Source organism: Diadema antillarum, unplaced genomic scaffold, assembly GCF_040938485.1.
Source record: "Diadema antillarum isolate AM-2024a unplaced genomic scaffold, OU_Dant_1.0 seq00000355_RagTag, whole genome shotgun sequence".
NCBI lineage: Eukaryota > Metazoa > Echinodermata > Echinoidea > Diadematoida > Diadematidae > Diadema > Diadema antillarum.
In genome coordinates this window covers 29120-54993 of record NW_027271361.1, presented here as the reverse complement: position 1 = coordinate 54993, position 25874 = coordinate 29120, and the positions used below count along the sequence as shown (strand labels likewise).

Below are 25874 nucleotides of genomic sequence, written 5' to 3'. Positions count from 1 at the left end.
AGCTTCTACATTGTGTCAGAAACCACAACCTGATGAAGAACCAGTGGATAATGGTTGAAGAGCACACTTGAAATTAGATTATCATATTTCTATTCTTTGGTATTTTTTATCACAACATGATGACAGAGTACAAAAACATCTGACAAAAATAGCTTTTGAGCAGCACATTTAATAACATTCCCTTCAATAAGTAGCATCAGTCAAAACTCTGTCATTGTAAGCCCAGAGCCCCCAACCCCATCCCCCCCCCAAAAGAAAACAACATAAAATTAGTCATCTGGAGATGAGGCAAGGAATTGAGGCCCACATAGATGAGACACTGAGTAACTCATGCACCCAAAGCTTGTCTGCATTCACAGTATGTCCACAGCAGTAATGCATAAAATGAGATTATTTATTTTTTTTCGAAGGAAGCAAATCAAAAGTTAATGGTCATCCCCACATTGAGACAGCACGAGGCCGTGGGGCATGATTGAAATTAGCATGGCTTATAGCAGGCAGGTCGTGCTTGCTTAATAAGGGTGGCGACCAGTGGTATTTGGAAGGACTCGTAAAAAAAAAAATGTGTCCCAACTGTGGAGCTAATGTGATACCCTGGACGTCTATGTAATTTGTGGGCAGCAACTGAACATGCATTTAGAATGCAGAACATTCATGATGAAAAGGTTGTCTCACTGAGCTACAATCTTACTTAACCACCCACACAGTGCACCCAAGCTAAAGGCAAACCAACAGACCCGTTGCAAGATGTGCAAATACACCAACCTGCAACTCTGGCGCAGGATGAATATATTCAAAATGCATTTTCGGGATTCTCTCTTCCTCTAATTCCCAGCAATAAAAGTGCTTTCATCAATTCCGGCCTACAAATGCACAATTGACATCTGAATTGCAAAACTCTTCATTGATCTAATGTCAAACATACATGCAATACAACAGTGCTAGGGAAGTGTAACACAAATTTGTAGTATCTATTTCACTAAAGTAGTCAAATAACTGGATAATTTCTCTGCAAACCTAGTAAAGAGCAATTAAATGCTCTTACTTCTATCATAATACATTTCAATACATTGTATGAGAGGTTCAATGTTCGCTTCCTCTGGGGGTGTTTTTTTGTTTATGTGGGTTAGTCAAGCAAATTTTTGGTTGTCAGAAGCAGCTTCTTGATCAAGGTCAGCATAAAATTTGAATACACTGGTCAATCATTTTATCAAGACTTGAATGACTTACTGGGAAAAAAAAAATTTCATCGTTACAGAACCAGCTTTCAATACCTGGTCTCTCAACTCCAGTCTAAAACTCCACACTGGTGCCTAGTCCTTGCAGACTCAAGTCAAAGCATCCTTAATATATGGACAGCGGCCCTGCTACTCCGGAGGGGTCAGAAAACAAGTTTTGCTCCCATTTACAGTGGGCCTCCTGCTCAAACAGTGGAGCCTGGTATAGACCCCTGCACATCATCTCACATAATGCACAATTATAATACCAACTGATACCCATGGCAACAGGTACACATGCACTACGACACCCAAAAGAAAAAAAAAAAAGCATTCAAATAATGATGTGGATGTGTGAGAAAAAGCTGATGGTGCTATCACCATCAGCACAATGCCACCCTATTGTGTCCTCAATCAAACCAAGTCATATTGCCAATCGAAAAATGTTTTGGCTGCACAATCAAGCGTATCTATCTACCTACAGACAGATCTATCTGGCACTGGTTGGAAATGAAATATTCTGGTTGGAAATTAACTATTCTGGCAGGAGAGTGAAATGATTGTGATTATTTCTCTGGAGTTTGTTATCATTTTCAGACATTGATGATGGACAATCGAAGTGTGTCAGCCAAAATGTGTCTCTGATTATGTGGGTTATGGTTCTGATTAGGCGGAGAGAATGACATAAACACAAATTCTGCTACAAAATTATAACATAAATTACATGTGCAATGTCACAGCCCTTCAGCATTATTCACACTAAAGTGTGGTTCATTGTGTGACATGACATAACGCCGAAGTAGATCCTTGTCATTTGATTGGTTGTCTGACATTGATCATTTTAACCAGCCCATTTCACTATGACGTCATCATCCATGCAATTGTGGTTGCACTTACCGTGCAATCTTGGATCCATACGATATTCTCCATTGCACGCACACCGAGAGCCCTGCACACGATTGTAAAGCGCTTGCGTTTGCAGTATGTACGTGACAGCGCGCTATATAGCGTAAAGCACTCAGTGAGCACTCCCGCAATCTCAGATTCTCTCTTGTTTCTAAATCAATAAAACATCAAATAACAAGGATCTATTTCAGGCGTTATATAAAACAAATAAATGTTTTTCATTCGTGCAATGGACAGAATATTTCTTCATTCGGTGAAAGACGAAATGATCCATTCAACTCGGTTGCGCCTCGTTGAATGGATCATTTCGTCTTTCACCTCATGAAATATTCTGTCCATTGCACTCATAAACATTCACTATTTGTATACTATTATTACCTGATCTTGGGACTCGCATGCTGGAAGAATCCCAACAGCTTGGGAATGAGAAAGTTGAGCGGTCTGTTGAGAGCATCACTGTCCAGCACATCCGCAGAATCCTCACAAATCTTCTGCAATGCCCCGAATGCACCCTGCAATGAGATTCGGGAGGGAATATGGACAAATGCAAACTTATAATACACATACATACACATGCGCAATTTGTTCTCATTTATTGTAGGAGTTGCGAGTATTGGCTGACATTTTGAAATTACATCAGACTTCTTCCATGTTCTATGAAGAGTTGTACGAAGTTCATTGGGCTTGTTTTCAAGCGACTTTACAAGTGAGACTGGAGTGACCACCACATCATCTGGCAGATCAAGTTACATTGTTTGTATGATAACAAAATCACTGGCGCAAATCGTCAAACATTACGCTGTCACAAGAGATGACCCCATGTCATCTATTCCCAATGCGACATCTCTCACACAGCTGGACTGGACTAATCAAATTACCTCCCACTCAATTTCTGGATGCAATAATCTTTGACGACTCAATCTAGCTCTCTCTCTCAATCTCTCACAAGAGTTTTGATCTGACTGTGATCCACACGATCCCCTCCATCATGACACCGAGTTCTGACGTTCTCAGTACACACCTCTTACAAATAAATCTCATCCAAGAAAACACAAGCCTCCCATCCTCCCCTCACATCATGTTCAACTGCCTAACTGAGTGTGACGCAACAAACAGGAACATCATGGAAGAAGCAGAATTATTGTTGGGTTGAATATAAAGAAGATGAATGGTGCCTTAGAATTCTTTACAAATCTATGCAGAAAAATGCTGAAAAGAGAGGGGACAAACAGTATTCCACCATTTTCCACACTCTCACTGTACATACAATGTACATCCATACTTTCCATGAACCCACGTCGAAGGAATGAAGAATGAAGGTAAAAACACTCTTCCCACATTTCATCCTTCGGGACACTGGAAGCTTAAGCTGACAAGTGACATTTGCAATTCTTTTATCTAATGCCATCTTTGGGGAAAACATGACGAAAACTGAGAGAAATGTTAGAGAACAAAAATGCTTTGAAGGAAATGTTCTTCAGAAACTGTACCAGCACATACACCGACACACATACCGCTATACACCAATACACACATACACACCTACAATGGTGTACAACTACATTGTTGTAAACACACATGGTGACAGTAACAGTTCGTGAGATGCGACATATTAATATTTGAGCCTAGTGTAAATACTGGTACTTGAAGATTGGTACAGTACTGCCCAGGAGGGGAGGGGAGGGGAGGGGGAGGGAAGGGGAAGGGGTAGGGAGAGAGAAGTAAATGAAAATGCAGGAACAGAATGCATGTGATACATCACAATTTTTGGTTAGCAAGTGCCACTTGTACATGTCATTAAGATGTATAAGTCCCCGAAACGCTACACTGCCAAATTTGAAAGATGACAACATGTCTCTACATACTCCAATGGCCTTATCCTACTACGATCTTTTATTTCGTATGGAAAAAGGCAAGATACGTTCATGCATCATTCATTCCCTCACACTATGCAAGTACGAATTACATTAATGTGGACCCAATTCACACTCAAGAAATTACATTTCTACAGGACCAGTACAAATTGAGCATTGTTGTTTTTTTATATGCTTCTGAACATTATCATCACTGTTTGGTACACTGCTAAATATTTCAAGCCTAGCTGTCAACGGAGGCTCATAGTTACAGCAGTGCCTCTGATAGTTTACGGAGAATTTGAAAACAATTACCTCCTAAAAATTACAGTCAGAGAGCTTACTGTACATGTATGCACATGGTACCCTGGCCGACAAAGCAAAAAGTGTGGGCCTTACCCAAACCACCCATATTCATCAAATGTGAATGGGGTCATATTTGCTCGCAAAGTGTGGAAGCGCTGACACAGGCCGAGTGGCAAAGCTGGCCGCGAGGGGATGGAGCGACACCGGTCCTGATGTAATTTTCTCATCCCGCTGAGGCACCAAGCTTCCAACGGGGGGGGGACTTGTCGCAAAGCTTGAGGGGGCTAAACATCTTTCTTCTCTTCTTCAGGACAGCCTGTCGTCAAGCGCTATCACAGACATCAATCTTGCCCCCTCCCTCCGTAGCATTTAAGAGGCACGCTACACTAAATATCCACTTCAATTTACACGCCAAATGCCTCCCGGGAGAAACGCAATGTCGAATTCCCTGTGGCGTGACGACATACACCCCAGCCCACTTAAAAAGCCAATAAGGTATTAAAGGCAGTCACCACAATTTGCTTTATGGTTCATACAAGTTCACATATTAAAGAACCCTTCAAAGAGTGAACATGCAGAAAAAAAAAACAACCAAAAACCTCCACAACCCACACAGCGATTGCCGAGATCTGAACAAATTTCACCACTCCTAGTTTCTACCCTCACAAAGTTAATGGGGTATTTTGCATTTATAATAGTAAGGATTCACATGGCATGAATATGTTAATTAATGCGTCTCGCGATATTTCAGTGTTCCGATAGCAACAGGGCAACTCTCATCTCAAAAACCTCGGCAATTACTCCACTTATTTTCCTTTGTATGAACAAAGATTACACCAAATGCCTGGAACTGTCAGATAAGCAGGGTTCAATTTACTTCAGGGAAAAACTTGTATGTACAGTACTTCTCCCTCAGTTGTGTGAACATAATATGAGTTCGTTTTTCACTATCTTTTCATTTTGGAAAGACAATATACATATGTATAAAAAAAAAAAATGTTTCCATGCCTATCCATTCACAGAAGAGTGATTGGGCCATAGGGTTCTTTGCACATCTTCTCAAAGATAATCATAAATTCCTTCTATAAACTTTGAGCAAAGGAAATAAACCATTTCCAGTTACTGAAAAGCAGGGTATTTTTGCAGCAAGACATTTAATGAATTGCCACTGGCAATCAATACAGTGTAGACAAGCACTTAATTGCACATGCATTGTAATTTTGCTATTGGCTCTTGTAAAATTTTGCAAAAGTAAAATTCATGCTAAGTATAACATGCAAAATATGAGTGTTGCACAATTTTACTGACAATGCCAAAAGCAGGCCGCACAAGAAGACAATTACATCCCCTCCATGGAAACTTCCTTATTGTCTGTCCAATATTGCTCAAAATTTCCACGACAGGTTGCTTTATTTAGTTCTACTGCTTTCATTCAAAACATTAGCGCCCTTTTGGAGTCAATCCTATTCATATCTATGAAACAAAACACAAAGTGATTATTATCCAAGAATTTGAGATCACCTCAGTTTGGTTGATGAATGTCTCATACAAGCCTCTATATCAATGCAGTGCAAAATATCCTGGTCACATTTCCGGAGTAGCATTTCAGCAAGTGCTCATAAGATATACAGAAGCTTAGCTCCCAGTGTTCATTAATAATGCGTGTGAGAGATGGTTGTGATCTGCTTTTGATACAAGCAATATCATAAACTAAAGCCACTATCAAAAAGAAAAAAAAAGATATTGCTCAAATTTACTTCAAATTGACTTTGCACCCCCTGAAAAAAAAAAAGTAGAAAGAAACACACACACACACACACACACACACACACACACACATACACACACACACACACACACACAGAAACACAAAGGTAACCAAAAACAGAGTGGATAAAGTTTCATGAAAATTGCAGATCTGCTTTTCTGAGCTTTGCACGTTTTCACAAATCAATGATAGTGGTCAATATCACAGAAATATGACAGCCCGTGTATGTTGAGAATGACTACAACAAGATACTTTTTTGGCTCACGCCTGTCATGCTGGTTTGTACTCAAAGATATCATTTACACTATTTTGGGGGCAATAATTTGGCAGTTTGAGTCTTTCCCTCTTTTTCCCTCTCTCGACACTGCACCTCGATATCTCGCTCTATCTTTCACTCTATCTCTCTCTCTATCTCTCACTCTATCTTTCCCTCTCTCTTTCTGTCAATATAAATGTGTCATAGTCCTTGCTAACTCATCAAACTCTAAAATAGTCTGATGAAAAGGATATGGATTTTATGCAATCAACCTGGTATTGGAGTGGTGGTGGGGGTTTCGTCTACAAATGTGAGTCATGCTACATTGGTTGCACGGTTTCCTCCACCCACGCTGAATTCACTCAATCTCTGCTTCTCTATTGAATAACCAGTTCCTTACCACCTTTCAGCGGTGTAATGATAGCCTGGTTATCATTTAATAGTATAGTTCCCTCCTGTTTGTTTATAAATAACTTCACCTAACCATTTTTTTTTTTTTGGGGGGGGGGGATTATAATTTTGATCATATCATTTTGATCACGTCATTTGACTATGTTTGATAAGAAGAAGGTGCCAGAGCAAAGCAATAAGTACTACATTATTTCACTCACACTTTAAATTTTGTAATTTCCTAGTACATAAAATGTTCAGAGAAAAAAAAAATTGCATGTCATACTGCATATCATCAGCATTTCCTTTCAGTTAAACCTTTAAACTGTTCCAATTTTGTGGTTTGAATAAAAATGTGCACTGCAGAGTCCCTTGAAGATGCCCCCCCCCCCTTGCGATAAGGTCACATGTTTAATATACCAAGATATGTTTGTTTGATTGGAGAATATATTCATGAGAAAAGAGGTTGTCAAAATTGTGGTCTTGCAAGTGGGTTTGTTTTTTTTCTTCCCACCTAGCATTAGATATGTGTGTGTGTGTTTTTTCTTTTTTACTTTTTACACTATGGCAAAACAAAGCTTTGACATGTCAAGAAACATGCATTTTTATATTTTATCATATTTTCCTTGTATTTTCCTAGAATCTTGAAGGGGAAAGGGCTACAAACTGTTGAAAAAAGATGGTCATTAGCCTGCCAACACCATGGTAAGGGCTACCAAAACTTAATACTGCAATGCAAATGAAATGAAACAGTACTTGCCCACAGATACAACACAGTGGACATCTGCTGAATGCCTGCTTGGGTGTGATTTGGGGGAGCAGCATACAAAATATTTTTCATCTTGCCATTAAACAAGAACTACAAAAATGTCAAGAGAAGAATCTATAATTTAAAGATGCTTTAATCATTGCATAGTCAGTAAATGGCCATCAGACATGACATTTTAGCATGTATGACAGGGCATTACTGACGTCTGAATCAGATGAGCTCCGGTGCTGCAATATTCAATGCACCGTCCAGACTGCACTTTCAAACAGTGCCGACAAAGGATGTAGCAATCACGACGATGCCGCACGACAATACGGAGGAAACAAGAACAGAATAATCTCTGATATCATACGCAAGATAAAGGAATTGAAAGGGTGAGGGGTGGGGGGGGGGGAGGAAAAATAAGGGGCTGGGAGACCCCACTGACATTTGATCTTGCACCACCTTGGAGGACACGTCTGATGAGTGCTGGCTGCGAATGCACGATGACGCAAATCACACTTGATTGGAGGCTAATCTGTGCTTCAGTTCACATTGCAAGCATGCATAAGTCATGTCTTGGGGGGCAAGCCACAGGTTTAGTCTCCCATCCAGGGTCCCACATATATCTTTGGCTGACACACACACAACATATGCTGTGCAAACAAAACAGAAGACCTTGTTTTTTGCTGTCAATCTTTATCACACGACATCAGTCAAGTGCAGTAACACTTACTCCCTGTACAATTTCTTGATTAAGAAAGAAATTGATTGATGCCACAAACAAAACTGAAAACCTGGTTTTTGCTGTCGATTTTTATCACACTACATGTATATCAGTCGAATGCAGTAACACTTTATACTCTCTGTAAAATTTCTTGATTTGGAAAGAATGTGATTGATTTCATCAATTCGCTCGAGCATGGATTACTGTACATGATGACATGCAATGACAACAAAGGATTTTTTGTTTGTTTGTTTGTTAAAGTTGACAGAATAAGTCAGTATAAGACAGAACTGATGGAAGCTCTCCTCTCTCACAGAGTATTGATTTCTGTATGTCACATGATCCTGTGTTTGAATAACATGCGAACGACAGACAGTGAGATCTCACTAGTACTTCCTGATCTCCGTGTCACTTGCTGGGGACTGAATTATCGTGGGTTGACTAAAGCTGTCAATTTTATTCTCTTTTTCCTTGTTTATCCAAAGGCATGAACCTTGTGTCCTTCCTGAACACAAAAGAAGCAGCCATGGGCCAGGCTTCAAACATTTCCTTGCAAAGAATCTCGCCATTAGGACAAATGTATGTTACATTTCAATGGCTCACGAGACCCTTGTGAAATTTCCATGCCATGTATTGCACCATGCCAAGGAATAAACAGCAGCAATTTTACAATACATGTACTGACACAGGATACAATACACGTACCAACACAGGTGTATACTAATCTTGTAATTCCAGGAATCATTCGATAAGAGGAAGCTAATCAAATTCTGTTTCAGAGAAAATGGAACATGCAAGGGGGGTTGGGGAGTCTCTGCTTCAGAAACTTCAGCAAGTCTGTGATCGCTGTCCCATGAATGAACAGAGCCTGGTCACTTCCGACATGCAAATTTATTCCTCTCGCACGACAGAGGGGACATCGTGTAGACACTGACCGGGAAGAGGGGGGGGGGGGGGGGGTTGGGGAAGAGAGAGTAAGATAGGAGAGGGAGAAGAAAGCCCATGAAACAGAGAAACACAAAAACTGGGATGAGAGAGAAAGCTTTCCTGACAGTCTGGAGTTGAGCATTTGGCTCGATTCTGGGCATCATGTGGGGGCTGGCTTGACGCATAACATTTCTACCACGAACTTTGACATTTTCCATCACGATGCGCCACATTGGGATAACGACAGTATAGCAGCATCTCCTCAAAAAAAAAAAAGAAAAGAGAGAGAGAAAAAAAAAAAGGAAACAAGAAAGCAAAAAATCTCCGCTGCACAAAGCGTGGTCATCCGGCTGTAATGGCACTGGAAACGGGGGAAAGCTCCGATCGTCACGCAAGGCGAGTGCATTCTTCAAGGGACGGCTGGAATCCAACCAACCATCGCATGTGGCAATATGCATTTTTAAGAGAATAAATGACCTTTATGAAGGACGGGGGGTACAAGGGGACCTCCTGTATGACGGAAGCTGACTTCCTATGGAATGCTAAAGAGCCCTGGATACCACAGAATCATTTACACAACGCTTGTTTTTCGCCTCATTTGAGATGCTTCTTTAATAGCACACGCATATCAAATATGATATGATTTTGACATGAGCACTGATTTTTTTTTCTGCACCCTAATTCTAATAATATTCCACAGCAAAACAGAATAGAAAAGCCATCAAAGAAAATCAATCATGTATTACAGAGCTCCCTTCAAACTTTGACATTATGCCTCGAAACACTTTGCATTGGGTTAATGATGGTATACAATGGCATCCTCACAAAAAAAAGAGAAAAAACTGTAGACCCATAAAACAATCTTTTAGAACAGGCACAATGCGTGGCTAGCCGGCCATGACAGTGTAAGAAGCCAGGAAGCTCTGGTTGTCACGAGAGAGCTGAGTGCATTCTTCGAAGGACAGCAGGTTTCCAACTAACCATAACATTTGACAATATATACAATTTTTAAAGAGAATAACGTGACCTTATTGTAGAGCCATAGCGTATCAGGCATCCTGAATTTATACAAGTTAACTTCCTCTATAAGGAAATACTTTTAAACACATCATATTTTATATATATTTCTACTGGAGGTAAAAGACGACTGATAGAATTTACACCAGCAACAGAGAGGTTTCTTACAGAAACCCTATATTATAAAAGGGATTACTTCTTTACTTGCTAAAAGGTAAATTCAGCAGGCAACAATGTATTACAACCAAATTTTACTCATATATTGGTAACCGTAAATTCATTAAATGGTGTAAAATATCATCAAGATCTATCAAGGCTTGTCGCAGACATGAAAACATGTGCGTAGAAAAGCAATATGACTGCGCGTGCGCAAAGCGGGTCTCTCTCAATGTAGTCTCTTTAGGAGACTCCAGAAGTAAAATTTCAGTATATTTCGTGTCAATGCCTGAAGACATCTTTCCACTCCCCTCAATTTAGATCAACAAATGTTCTTTTCAAGAACTTGTTGAGTCATGTACACTATTCAAAGTATCATTTCAGCTGCACTAAAGCCTGTGTCCCTCCTTTTGGCTTCCAACCAAAAATCACCACCTTGATATAAATACCAAATCATCTTTATGATAATGATCACCATTGGGTATCATTGCCATCACATAAATTGATTTAACCTCTCGTTTCTTCCTGTCACAGTTAAGGGCCAACTCATGGCATAAACATTCTTAACATATTCCATCACTAATTCAGCTGATTATCAATGCAGTAGACTAGGCAAAAGGATTGGGAGATTTCCTCTCATCGGAAGCAAAGTTTATTCGCTTCTGGCCACCAACCAAAGTGTATCAAATCGCAGTGCGATGGATCTGACGTATGTTGGTCGACTATCAGGTTAGTGTCAGACATGTCGGGCGGTGATCCGCTGAGGCAAGATCGTCCGATGAGGATCCCGCACGAAATGTCTGACACTCACCTGATAGTTGACCAACCAAGTCAGATTCATCAGACTGCGATCAGATACACTTTGGTGGGTGGCCGGAAGCAACAATCTTTGCTTCCGATGAGTGACCAATGAGAACAAATCTCTGTGGAATGGGGGGTATTACAGCAAATTTTGAACCCACCTCGCAGGTGTTGTAGTCTTCCGAGTCCAGGAGTTGGCAGAGAGTGGGGAGGAGGTCGGGCCAGTTCTGCAACTCGCCCCTTGTCGCTATGGTGGTGATGAGGATGCCGATGGTGGCCCTGATTAGGGGGGAGGGGTCGCCGATGTTCACCAGGCATTCTGTCTTGATGAACTCTGTCACCTGGGCGGGAAAGTTGTGGAAGTGGGCCTTGACGTTGTTCTTGAGGATAAGTCCGCTCAGCGACCTGGTCGGCTCATCAGCTGGTGTGAAGACAAGGGAAGGGGAATGCACTGTTAGCCGTGACAAAAAAGCTGAGGTCACAGGTCAGAGACAGGATGATAATCACAATGATGATTATAGAGAAACAAAATCTATTTTCAAAGGGAACATTCTCAGAAATCACCTAATCATAAAGTGGACATGCTATACACCTGTAACAATAAAAAACAAACAAACATACACACGCACAACTGATCAATGACATGAACAAATAGAAGAACCAAAGAACCTTGGAAAAGTCAGTATGAACGATGTCTTCATCCATCTCCCCTCACTTCATAATAACTTCTTTCACAATTCCAATTAATCACACCGTGCCTACAGCAATTCTTGATTTTTTTCTCCAAAAAAAAAAAAAAATGTTTACAGAGTCAATTACATAGTTTTGAAGGATGGCGGGGTGGAGAAGGTTTTAGTCATTGTGAAGAATCTACACAGATCATGGTCAGCAGAGATACTGGACATCACATCACGGACCATGATCTACAAATCCTCGGCCATCCATATTGGCTAGTATCGACTACCACCCTCTGCTTTCATTAACGTTGCTGACCTCTGCCGAGGGGTCGACTTTGCGGCAATGCATCATCTCACACAGTCCAATTACATTTGTCACAAATGTACACACTAGTAGTTATGTACATGTATGATGTACTGCATGCATGATTGTTTTAATGTGTATGTACACAGGTTGACCAGATTAATGGAGAACATTCTATGTGGTATATAGTACATACAGGCTGACCAGATAAGTGGAGAATTTTCTAGATGGTATACAATGTAGCTATACAGTACATGCATGTAACAGGAAATACATTATAGCTCACTCAATCTAGAATGATTTCACCCATTCCAGAAAGTTCTGGGAAGTGCTAACATATTTGGCTGAGTGAGGCACTGTCCCTGTAGCCCAATGTGATTGGTAGTTATTCTTGGCAGTGATGTTTTGTACATAGTTAGGCAGTGAGTCATCCAGGTTTCCTGGAACTTAGACTGGCTAGTAGGTTGGAGAGAGTTATAGAATGTGCTAGAAGGGGTGAATAGATAGTATATAAGCTAGAGAAATTCTGCAGTAGGCAGAGTACCCAACACCTCTGCTCTGAGAGTTACGTCACTTCTGGCTCTGAAGCGACTTGTTATAGTCAGTCCTGTGTTACCTGCTGACCTGTTATGTTTGTGGAGATACTTGGCCTGGGAGACATTTTGCCTGCAGAGAATTAATGTGCCTTCATTGGACTCCATATTTTAATGTCAACGGACATTGCTACGGCAAAGCTGTGACGGGCTGGATTCTTAGCTGAACGTTATTAAGTGAATCATCATTCAACGCATCAACTGGACGTGGTCGTCACAACGTTTGGACTCTGCATGTTTCGCCGTGGACGTGTATATCGTGGATTTTACCCCGGATCTACACCGTGGACTATTGTAACCTGTGCCTCTGGATTTACGTCGCAGGAATCATTCATCGGTGCATCGCGGATCATTCATTTGTGCATCGAACATCATATCTGGACACTACCAGGGAACCGTAGCGACTTTGTGATAGTTTGGATGCATGTAAGTGATCCCATTACCGATTTGTAATTGTTTCTATTGATCATTGTTGTACTGATATGACGCCGATTACCAGTCTGTACCCACAATATTACTGTTAATAAACCGCCTGAACATCAGTTGATTGTTTCTTTTGTGCGATCATTCTCAGAGTGATTTTGGTCGTAACAAAATTGGGGGCTTGTGTCCGAGAAGTGAATTTAAAGCCAAAAGTTAGAATTTGGAACGTTCCGGAATCCAGAATATTGGTACAGACAAAATACGAGTTGAGTTGATTGTTCAATTGTATACATGTATTGTGTGTAATACATTGCGACAATGTCAATCAGTACAATGGATGTTCAGGCATTTGTTCAGAGGACAGATTTGTCCCTCAAAGATTTGCAAAGGTTACGCAAATGTGATTTGACCGCTGTTGCACAGCATTTAAATGTTGATGTTCCACAAGGTGTAAGAAAGGCAGAGATCCTTGACTTAGTAGCTGGTCACATGGAGCTCAAAGAAGAAACTGACACTCAAGATCGAGCTCAAATTTCAGATCAAACGAGGCTTGAGCTTGCTAAATTGGAAATGGAGAAAGAGAAGATGAGATTAGAAATTCAAAGAGAAATTGAAATGAAGAAACTTGAGCAACAATTGAAATTGCGTGAGATGGAATTGGCTCATGCACAGACTGTAAGAACTCAGGAAAGGGCTCCCTCTGAATTTGATTTGGCAAAGAACATTCGATTGGTGCCAAAGTTTGAAGAAAACAGAGTTGATGCATATTTTGTGTCATTTGAGAAGGTGGCTAACAGTTTGAACTGGCCACAGGAATTTTGGCCCTTGCTCCTTCAAAGTGTGTTTGTCGGCAAAGCAGCCGATGTGTACTCATCTCTCTCTGAAGAGCAATCACGTGACTATGCTACAGTCAAGAAAGCAGTGTTGAATGCTTATGAGTTGGTGCCAGAGGCGTACAGACACAAGTTCAGAAATTCGTACCGCAAACCAGGCCAGACACATGTTGAGTTTGCTCGTGAAAAAGAAATGACGTTTGATAGGTGGTACAGATCCCTGAAAGTGGATCAGGACTTTGATAACCTACGTGAGGTTGTTCTCTTGGAAGAATTCAAAAAGAGTGTTGCTTTCAGTGTGAGGTCACATTTGGATGATCACAAAGTGACAAGTTTGCATAAAGCAGCCTTGATGGCTGATGAGTATGAGCTGACCCACAGAAATGACAACAGACCACCTTTCAGGAATTTCTCTGGAAATAAGAGAGACAAAAATCAGTCGAGCAATCTAAAGAATGCTGGTCCTGAAAAAGGCACGAGTTCTGAAACTTCATCTGCACCAAAGCCTCAATCTGACAAAGGGTCCAGTACAAGTGCAAATGTCATCAAATGTTTTTATTGTAACAAGACAGGGCATGTAAAGTCACAATGTTGGAAGTTGCAAAACAAAACAAAGAAGGACTTGGGATTTGTTATGTCAAAAAGTGTCCTACCCGAAAACAGTGTCCCGTTCAGTGAAACACAGGCCATTGAAAGTCAATCTCCCAAATTCAAAGATAGGCTGAAGCAGGTGGATGAGAGCTATCGTAGCTTTTTGTTTGATGGTGAGGTGACCCCATGTACCTCTGGTGAGGCAGGTAAGCCAGTGGTCATCCTGCGGGATACGGGGGCCTCTCAGTCGTTGATGGTGGATGGTGGTATGACTTTTCCACCAGATAGTGCAGTTAATGCAAAAGTCTTGATTCAGACTGTTGATGGCAGTTATATGTCAGTGCCACTGTATAGAGTGGATTTGAAGTGTGACCTAGTTTCTGGTCCTGTTACTGTTGGAGTTGTTCCAGAGTTGCCCATGGCAGGCATTGACTTTTTGTTGGGGAATGACTTGGCTGGGGACAAGGTGGTTGCGTCTCCAGTTGTTTCGGATAAACCAGTGGTGGTTGCTGAAACTGAGCAGTTGCAGGAGGAGTTTCCTGGGATTTTCCCAGATTGTGTTGTGACTAGGTCTCAGGCTCGTAGAGCTGTTCAAGATGATGCGGATTCTATTGATGTGGAGGAGAATTCCGGTGTTTGGTTGGCAGAAACCTTTTTCAAGGATTTGAATGATGGGGTTGCTGTATTAGGCTCCGAGGCTAACAGTGATGGGCTGTTTAGCAAGTCTTCCTTGGTTGAAGCACAGCAGGCAGACTCTGAATTGAAAGGCTTGTCTCAGACGGCGTGTTCTGAGGCTGAGGCTGAAAAGGTCCCTGAGTGCTATTATGTCAAAGATGGCATTTTGATGAGGAAGTGGAGACCTCCCCATAGGCCAGCTGATGAGGATTGGACGGTGGTCCGTCAAGTTGTTGTCCCTCCTAGTTACCGCGGTGAGATCTTGAGGATTGCTCACGAGTTACCAGTTGGCGGCCATTTAGGCGTCAGAAAGACAAAGGATCGGATCATGAGGCATTTTTATTGGCCAGGGTTGAATGTGGATGTGGCTGAGTTTTGTAAGACTTGTCACACATGTCAGGTGGCTGGTAAACCACAGCATTCAGTGAAACCGGCGCCATTGATTCCGATTCCTGCGTTTGAAGAACCATTCAGTCGGGTTCTAGTTGACTGTGTTGGACCTTTGCCTAGGACTAGGTCGGGTCACAAGTACCTCTTGACAATCATGGATATGTCTACACGGTTTCCAGAGGCTATCCCTTTGCGAAATATCACTGCTAAGACTGTGGTAGATGCTCTAGTGCAGTTTTTCACTAGGTATGGGTTGCCCAAGGAAGTGCAGTCTGACCAAGGGTCAAATTTCATGTCAGGCATATTTCAAGAGGTGATGTATCGTTTGGGTGTGAAGCAGCTGAAGTCGTCAGCTTATCATCCCCAGTCCCAAGGTGCGTTGGAGCGCTACCACCAGACCCTAAAGACAATGATTAGGGCATTTTGTGAGGAGTATCCCGAGGATTGGGATAAGGGCATCCCTTTCCTGCTGTTTGCAACGAGGGACTCCCCAAATGAGTCGACGGGTTTCAGCCCATTTGAGTTGGTGTACGGTCATGAAGTTAGGGGCCCACTGAAGCTCATCAAAGAGAAATTCATGACTGAGGATGATGAGGTCCACCTACTTGACTATGTGTCAAAGTTTCGTGAAAGGCTTTCAAAGGCTTGTGAGGTAGCTAGGGAACACTTGAAAGTGTCACAAGACTCTATGAAGAGAAAGGCAGACAAAAATGCCAAAGCCCGAACTTTCAACCCAGGTGACAAAGTTCTTGTACTGCTGCCCATACAAGGTGAACCACTGAAAGCCAAGTTCAGTGGCCCATACTATGTCAAAAAGAAACTCAATGATGTGAACTATGTGATCAGTACACCAGACAGATGCAAAGATCAGAGGGTGTGTCATGTAAACATGCTGAAAGGGTACTATGAGAGAAAGGCTGGTCAGCCGGTAGGCGTAGCTCAGGTGGTAGTAGAAGAAGTAGATGAAGAGGGAGAAGCTCAAGATGAGAATGGAAGTGAGCCCTCTAGTGCCAGGTTGTCTAACTCAGAGATGTTAGGGAAAGTAGATCAGGCACTGAACTACCTACCTGAAAATCAGAGGAAAGATGTGACTAGTCTGTTACATGAGTACAAAGAACTGTGTAAAGACAAACCAGGCTGCACCCCTCTGGCTGTACATGATGTTGATGTAGGAGATGCTGACCCTATCAAGCAAAACCCTTACAGGTTAAACCCGAGCAAACTGCAAAAAGTAAGGAAAGAGGTTCAATACATGCTGGACAATGACATAATAGAACCTAGTAAAAGCAGTTGGAGCTCCCCAATCGTCATGGTGCCCAAACCGGATGGGTCTCAAAGATTCTGTATAGATTACAGAAAGGTGAATGCCGTGACGAAAACAGACTCTTTCCCCATTCCCAGACTAGAAGACTGCATTGACAGGGTCGGAAATTCTGCATATGTCAGTAAAATAGACCTTCTAAAGGGATACTGGCAGGTGCCCTTGACCGACAAAGCCAGAGAGGTTTCTGCCTTTGCTACACCAGATGGCTTGTTCCAATGCAAAGTAATGCCATTCGGCATGAAAAATGCTCCAGCCACCTTCCAACGGCTGACAAACCAAATCATTGCCGGACTTGACCACTGTGTAGTATACATTGATGACATCCTTGTGTATAGTGACACGTGGGAGGAGCACATTACACACTTGCGGCAACTTTTTGATCGACTCAGGGAGGCCGGATTGGTGATTAATCTGGCAAAGAGTGAATTTGCAAAGGCCAAAGTGGTGTATCTCGGGCATGTAGTCGGTCAGGGACAAGTATTGCCAAGAGAAGCCAAGGTAGAGGCTATACTAGGCTTTCCCATCCCCCAATCCAAGAAGGAGTTGCTCAGATTTCTGGGCATGGCTGGTTTCTACAGGAAATTTGTACCGAATTTCAGCACTGTAGTCACCCCCCTAACAAACCTGCTGAAGGGCAAGGCAAAGTACACCTGGACTGATGAGTGTCAAAGAGCCTTCGAGAAACTAAAGGCAGTCCTTGCTAATGAGCCTGTTTTGGCAGCTCCTGACTTCGCAAAGCCATTCAAGGTGGCAATAGATGCTAGCGATGTAGGAGTAGGAGCGGTTTTGCTCCAAGAAGATGAAGAAGGCACTGAACGACCAGTTAGCTACTTCTCCAAAAAATTGAACGCATACCAGAAGAAGTACTCCACAATTGAGAAGGAGGCTCTCAGTCTCATCCTTGCCCTCCAGCAATACGAAGTGTACTTGACAAATAGCAAAGGGGAGGTCACAGTCTATACTGACCACAACCCCTTGGTCTTTTTAGACCGGTTCAAAATGAAGAACAACAGGTTGTTCAGATGGAGCATGATGACGCAGCCATATGCACTCAAAATCAAACATGTGGCAGGCAAAAACAATGTAATTGCCGACGCTCTGTCAAGAGTGTAACATGAAGAGAGTATCAAAGGTGAAAAGTTTTCACCGCATATCATTTCCAGTGTATGTGTTAAGCATATTCATTAATGTGTGCAAAACAGTTTGATATGATTGTATAAGCTCCGAGAATCCAAGCAATATCATTGTAAATGGTATCCATGAAAAGAGAACATGGAATTAATACAGCTATCCAAAAGGCATGTGATAGTATGTGATTATTGTTGCTTGACTTGGACTTTATTTCACATTCGTTGTAAATAACAATGATAAATTGTGAAGGTAAAAGAAACCCTTGCTACAGCAAGGCTTTCTTTTTCCCATGGGGGATGGTGTCACAAATGTACACACTAGTAGTTATGTACATGTATGATGTACTGCATGCATGATTGTTTTAATGTGTATGTACACAGGTTGACCAGATTAATGGAGAACATTCTATGTGGTATATAGTACATACAGGCTGACCAGATAAGTGGAGAATTTTCTAGATGGTATACAATGTAGCTATACAGTACATGCATGTAACAGGAAATACATTATAGCTCACTCAATCTAGAATGATTTCACCCATTCCAGAAAGTTCTGGGAAGTGCTAACATATTTGGCTGAGTGAGGCACTGTCCCTGTAGCCCAATGTGATTGGTAGTTATTCTTGGCAGTGATGTTTTGTACATAGTTAGGCAGTGAGTCATCCAGGTTTCCTGGAACTTAGACTGGCTAGTAGGTTGGAGAGAGTTATAGAATGTGCTAGAAGGGGTGAATAGATAGTATATAAGCTAGAGAAATTCTGCAGTAGGCAGAGTACCCAACACCTCTGCTCTGAGAGTTACGTCACTTCTGGCTCTGAAGCGACTTGTTATAGTCAGTCCTGTGTTACCTGCTGACCTGTTATGTTTGTGGAGATACTTGGCCTGGGAGACATTTTGCCTGCAGAGAATTAATGTGCCTTCATTGGACTCCATATTTTAATGTCAACGGACATTGCTACGGCAAAGCTGTGACGGGCTGGATTCTTAGCTGAACGTTATTAAGTGAATCATCATTCAACGCATCAACTGGACGTGGTCGTCACAACGTTTGGACTCTGCATGTTTCGCCGTGGACGTGTATATCGTGGATTTTACCCCGGATCTACACCGTGGACTATTGTAACCTGTGCCTCTGGATTTACGTCGCAGGAATCATTCATCGGTGCATCGCGGATCATTCATTTGTGCATCGAACATCATATCTGGACACTACCAGGGAACCGTAGCGACTTTGTGATAGTTTGGATGCATGTAAGTGATCCCATTACCGATTTGTAATTGTTTCTATTGATCATTGTTGTACTGATATGACGCCGATTACCAGTCTGTACCCACAATATTACTGTTAATAAACCGCCTGAACATCAGTTGATTGTTTCTTTTGTGCGATCATTCTCAGAGTGATTTTGGTCGTAACACATTCCCTCTCTTTCCTCACTGACTAAAGGAGCTCAACTCAAGGGTGACTCACTCTGACGGGGTACTAGGACTAGCCTTGCTTTCAGGCTTTCTCCCGTTTTCCTTATTTTTTTTCCCTCCTGCCCATTAGGCAAGTTGACTATTTATATCTAGGATGTACAATTTCAATGTGTGGATACTTCTCCGTTGAGGACACTTAACATGTGTAGGTACAAGCTACTATATTGGATTCATATGTTCACACTAACTAAATTTCATACTTTCAATCCAGCATGCATGCAGTAGTTGTTGCTATAACTGGAAAGCCTAGACATGCTGTGAAGCATTCTTTCTGTCAGGAATAACCTGTGCTAAAAAGTTACGGACAAGGCATTTGACATGCCGTGAAACTTTTCTCGGAAAGGTTAATCACACTGTCTTATTTGATGCATCTTTAAAAGGGGACTTCCGGACCAGTCAAAAGTTAGTCTGAGAAGAAAGAGTACAATTTTACAAGCACAACTTCTCTAATTTCTATAAGATTTTTTAAAATCAAATTCAAACCATTATGCTTGTAGAATTTTACTCTATCTTTTGAGACTAATTTTAGAATGTTCTGGATTTCCCTTTTAACTCGGTACAGTATTACAATGCATTGCTGCACACACAGTCAGACTGGTCCACAAGCACCATTCAGATTCAGAGCGCATGGAAGCATTGTGTTCACTTGCTCACCAACGAACAGCAAGATTTTTTTTTTTTTTAAAGTGTATTTATGACATCATTCCAAAACCAGTTTCTTCAAGAAATCCATCCAGCAACAACAGAAACCAAGGGAAATGATTCAGCAAAGAATTCAGTTACAGAAGGGTCATCGCTCCACTATCAAATTATCCAAAATATTGATAAGAGTGCCATCTAGGCCTGGGCTTGGTATGCCTCCCATTTGCCATGCCTCCCATTTGCCCTGATGATCATTTCGGTAAAGGGCTCTAAACTTGCCAGACTGTGAGTTTTGCTTGCCCCGGACAAGTAAAAATTCATTCATTCATATCACAGATAATCTATCCTCTTTGCCTGAATGGGCATTTGGGCAAAGTGCTCCATACTTTGAACAAGGAAAGAGCCTATTCATTCAACCTTTACCAGACAGTGCATAAAGAATAGTCAAGTCTAGCTGCGTATATAATAATACACACACATGTGGTCCGCAGACATCACATCCTCAGTGATATACTCGGTTTGTTTACGTTTTTCGGAGTTGGTGCATGGGAAGCCAGGAGGGAAACTACCACTGCTACACACAGTAGTGCTTTGCATGAGTACAGCGTGTGTGTATGAGTATTGTGTTTGTGTGTGTGTGTGCACTGCATGTGTGTGGTGTGTAAATGCAGGAATTCACACACTCTTTATTGGGTAACGCTAATAAAAGACATATGCATACACTGTTATACACAGGCACTAACATGTTGAATACAATACACTTGTACAATCATTCTGTACATGACAAAGGTTGTATGGGGGAGATCAGTGTTCAAATCTTCGCTTCATAATTTGAGATCGAAGTACACTATTAAAAATACATGACTCAAAGCAACCACCACGGCTGCTGAATATTGGCGTTCTGTAAAATTTTCACACTTTGATCCTCAGGAGACCCTCACAAAATGATTGCAGTAAATTCTTCTACCAGCAACAATGGTAGATACTTATATGCCCATATTAACCCTATTGCAACCACAATCATATTTACAGCACTAGAATCCTGCATACCGTCATGTAACCTGTGGTCTAGACATTAATCTTTTTTATGATAATGATCCATGTTATTCTAATATGCTTGCAGTATGCATTTGTTTTTGTTTTGTTGTCTTTTTGGGGGGGAGGGGGGCTATCTCCCAAATTCCGCTTGCATTGTTCAAGATCTTTTCCTTGGCTCTGTTGTGTCCAGAAAGCTGGCACTTTAAGCCTCACTGTCGTAATGTGAGTCAGGCAGGGGCTTGCTGGAAGCTTTATAGAATTCTACACATTCAAAGCAAGATGTTTGTTGCAACAGATCAGCACAAAATCAGAACATGGGGGTCCGATTTAATTTCTTTCTTCTTCTTTTTTTTTTCAAGGTCGGTTCTCCGAAACATGAGAAAGAATTGGGAGAAGTCTGAGTACTTGTACGACTCTCGCTTCTCCAACCGTCAGTTTATAGCTCAGATCATTACTGAGAAGAAATTCAAGATCAGTACGATTAAGGGCAAAACATGGCACACTACGCACCCAACATCCCTCATTGATTCCTCTATAGGAACATCGCGTCATGCTTGATCAAATGCGGGCTCATTATAATAGCTTTAATAGCGTAATTCAGGTTACACGCGATACCTGAAAACATAAAGCTAATGACTAAGTGCAATCAGTTCCATGAAATATCAACTGTCTACTGATGCCCTACGTTATACCTACTCCATGCCAATCACTTCGAGCTGAATGACTACAGCTGATATTACGGTCATACCCTTTTTCCTAATAATCACTCGGGGAATCATTTTCCAACTTGAATTGATTAGGAACATCAGCTGATGAATATTATTTCAAATGGCATCCTGTACACTTCTATGGAAAAAAAACAACAACAGCACACAACTGCTACAGAAAAGATAGTTTAGTGTAGCATAATATGCATTGCAAATTGCAATGCAATACTAGAAATATTATTCCTTATCATTTGGTAAATACAGATGCCACAAACTATGGGTAAAGAAAAAGGGGAAAAAATTTTTAAAAATGTAGAAAGTGGTTCTAGTCAAAGGACTGACAACTTATTTCTTGGTGTCTTCTAAATGAATACTTTTCTCTGTTTTCTTCATTATATGCCACATTATATATCACGTGAGAGAAAATCTTTCACCTACATTGTTAATACTGTCCTTGAGGCATCATTAAGAATAGCCCAAACATCCACCAACAAAGAAAAAGATCATTTCTCTATCCATTATTTTTCTTTTTCATTCGAATCTATCCCCCTCTAACCCATTGTTTTCTCAATTAAAAGCATTTTAATAGTGATCATTTATACTTTTCAAACAGCAATTTTTATGCACAAATACATGTACATGTTCAACCAACTTCCATTGGTGTTCAATGGTTTTTTAAATCTCCAATTCCAATATCAATTCTTACCAAACTCACCGTTCAACTGATTATCATCCAGAAAACCCAACAATTGTTTTAGCACTAAAATTCTCAAATAGAATAATGTCAGATATTTGAATTAATCATTTGTCTGTTTCAACTGTTACATTCAATACTATTATACCCAATTAGTTTTTGGTACATTTGACTTTGCATTACATCTATGTATGAAAAAAAAAATTCAGCAATGAAATAAAATCAATCAATCAATCGATCAAATTGAAAAAGTACTAAAAGAGTAACATATGCTTGTGACCATTCTTCAGTATATATCTCGCATCAAAATGACCAAATTGCAAGTGTTTGTGCCCTAGCCAAAAGAAAAAAAAAAGCAATTAAAAAAAAGTGACTGCAGAGAGAAAAAAATATGAAACTACTGTTTTTGTTAGTCAGTTACTAAAGCCCCCCCCCCCCCCACACACACACACAAAATGAAACAAAAGCATGAAATGCTTGTCATACAGGTAGATGTGCATTGAATACTGCCACTGTACCATAAACACAAAATGCAAAATAGAATGTACCTGATCATTTATATTCATTTACATGATTAGGGCCCAAATAAATACAGCGTCCTTGTAGGCAGTGATTAAGTATGCATAGCACATATCATCACGACCTTGGGTACTACTATCAAGCACTTAGCTACTTGCCGGTGGGAAGTACAAAAAAAAATCCGTTCTCGGCCAAATGTGAAGCCCTGCCCGCCTCAGTTTGCTGGTACTGGTCTCACTCATCACACCCTCTAGTCTACGTCTTCAGACCAGAGTTATCAATGATATTTTTTATCCATGCAAATCTATGGAATGATTGAATTTTTATCACACAAACATAAACATTTTTTTTTCAAGTTTCAAGGTTACACTCTGCATAACTTTCTGAAACAAAAAAACCAAAACAAAACAAAATTTGGTTGCGCTGAATATAATCTAAGTCATTTTTTTGTTTTGTTTGGGGATGTGTGCCAACATTCACACCAAAGACAACATTTTTTTAGGCTACATGTATAATATCAAAAGTTGGTGTACAATACCAATGGAGAAGAGGGAGCAAACCATGTATGCTAGATCAGCGAAGAAACAAAAGCAAGAATGTTCTCAGGCAAGAGCGAAGACACATAAAAGATAAGGTTGGACTTTCACTTTTTGACTGCAAGTCATTTCAAGAATGAAACCAAACCAAAATCAGTTGATTTCAGACAAGATCTTTTGTGGATAAAACTGTTGGTGTAAAAAAATAATATTTCACATGATGCTCATAACTGCTACTATCTTGCTGCAAAGGCTACAATAAATTTGCCAACATTGGACATTTTCTATATCACAAATGAGAATCATTGGGAAGCTTGAATGTCAACACCGAATAGCAATTTGTACAGAAGCAAGTAATATTAAACTCGTCTAGAAAGAAAAAAAACTGCCTGAATATGTACACAAAGTCAAGCCTGTGTATCTAATAGTTCAGAGTATGCTGCATCAACTGCCCCCCCCCCCCCCCCCCCCCCCGTGACTTATAATTGGCATTATTAAAATAAGCTTCTGTCAACTGTTACTGGGTTTAGTGTCTGAAGTATGCATGATGAAGTTGTTGAAAAAAAATCATGTGATGTATTACAGCAGATCTACACCTTTGCCTCACTATTAGTCTTGCAGTGGGCCCAATCCAATACTTTGTGGCGGACAGGCCATGAAATTTATCCACCTGGCATGACAATATTACCACGCTCTCTCCTCCCACTCCACCCAGCCCAGAGTGACGGCCGATTTGATTAAATGTGCAAAATGAGTTGTTGCCACGGCACACATCTACCTGGATGATACTTTTCAGGTAAAACGAACTGCCGCTCCGCTTACAAATTAGAGGCGAATATTCAGAGTAAAATCACGGGAGTAGAACTGGTTACTGATATAGGAAAGTTCAGTGATTTAAAGGGTTTAATAGATATTTCAATAAAAATAATGGCCGCCTAATCAAAAAATTCAAATGAGAAAGCCAATAATATCACTGCATCCCAACCATCGGAGCTTTCTTTTTAATACAGAAAACATGTTTTGGTTGATGATAAAGGAGCTACTACAACCCACTGATACTAGAACTTCTTGTTGCCAAGTTAAATTAAGGAATGATTCAAGATGGAAAGGACTTTTTTTTTTTTGAATTTGATGAAAATTTGTCTTTGAGGTCAATTGGAAACACATGCCACAATTACATCATCTCATCTAATTTCCATAATGACTCTAAACAATATCATAGCTTACTGATAACCTGGGAAACTGGAGAATGAAGATGATTTCATTTTTTTTTTTTTTTTACATTTTGTGACCAAATCTAGTACAACTACTACCACTCTGTTTGTGTGACTTTGGCTGCGTTTATCTAACTTGAGAGGGAGAGAATCACGTTTCAAAATGTATTTTGAATGGCGTTTATGAACATGGTTTGAAACATGATTTCGGGATGCTGCATTTATCTACACATCGTAATGGTAATTTGAATGTTGTCACTGAAGAGCTGCTTTGTGTTGTTCGACCTGGGAAGCAGCGGTCAGCTGAGGCAAGCCCTTTTTTGTATTTGACGGCATGCATTGCAAAAATTACAAGATGCTTATACCACAAAGGTCCACATTACTGAGTAAATGCATTCAAAGCTGTGAATAGTTTCCCCAAGGACCGACATACACAAGTAAAGGTTGCAGCATCAAGCTACACAAGATGTATTCCATCCATGATGCCACACTTGTCAATACTCAAGAATCCAGATTAGCATAGATGTATCAAATTGTTGCTATCAGAGGCATCTCTTTGGTCGTCGGGAGCATCTTTTCTTGAAAATGGTATGTAGCATACACTAGTTTTAATGATGAGAAAATAAAACGGTCTATTGAACAAGGAGCATCAATATTATCAAAACTTTCCATGAGACAAGATTTGAAAGATGTCGAGCATAAAACCAGACTACTGTATGTATGCACAATGACTGTTAACCTCACAAAAGCAGGTGGAGATACAAATCCCTGCTTTCTCTCCAGTTTCCAAGAAGGGTACAATACATGTGAGTTTCAAATCCACGAGTGTATACTGTGTGTGTGTGTGGGTGTGTGTGTGCGTGGGTGTGTGTGTGTGTGTGTGTACATGAGTTCTATTTTCTACCAGTACCATTGTAGCTCATCGTGGCTGCCTGTCCTCACCATACTGCATTCAATCCCACACTTAAAGGGATGGTACAGTATTGGTGGAGATGAGAATTGGGCTTTTCACTTTTTGCGAGATACCAAGAAA

General features: G+C 40.8%; 1 protein-coding gene across 1 annotated transcript in view; it reads right to left on the bottom strand.

Moving 5' to 3' along the window:
* The window catches only part of LOC139731061 (transportin-1-like), a 62701-nt gene that overhangs the window by 24364 nt on the left and 12463 nt on the right, over window positions 1-25874 (bottom strand). The window contains exons 3-4 of the mRNA XM_071641941.1: window positions 11234-11493; window positions 2502-2635 (exon numbers count right to left, since the gene is read on the bottom strand). Coding sequence (XP_071498042.1) covers window positions 2502-2635; window positions 11234-11493 — 394 coding nt within the window. The remainder of the gene's footprint in view (window positions 1-2501; window positions 2636-11233; window positions 11494-25874) is intronic.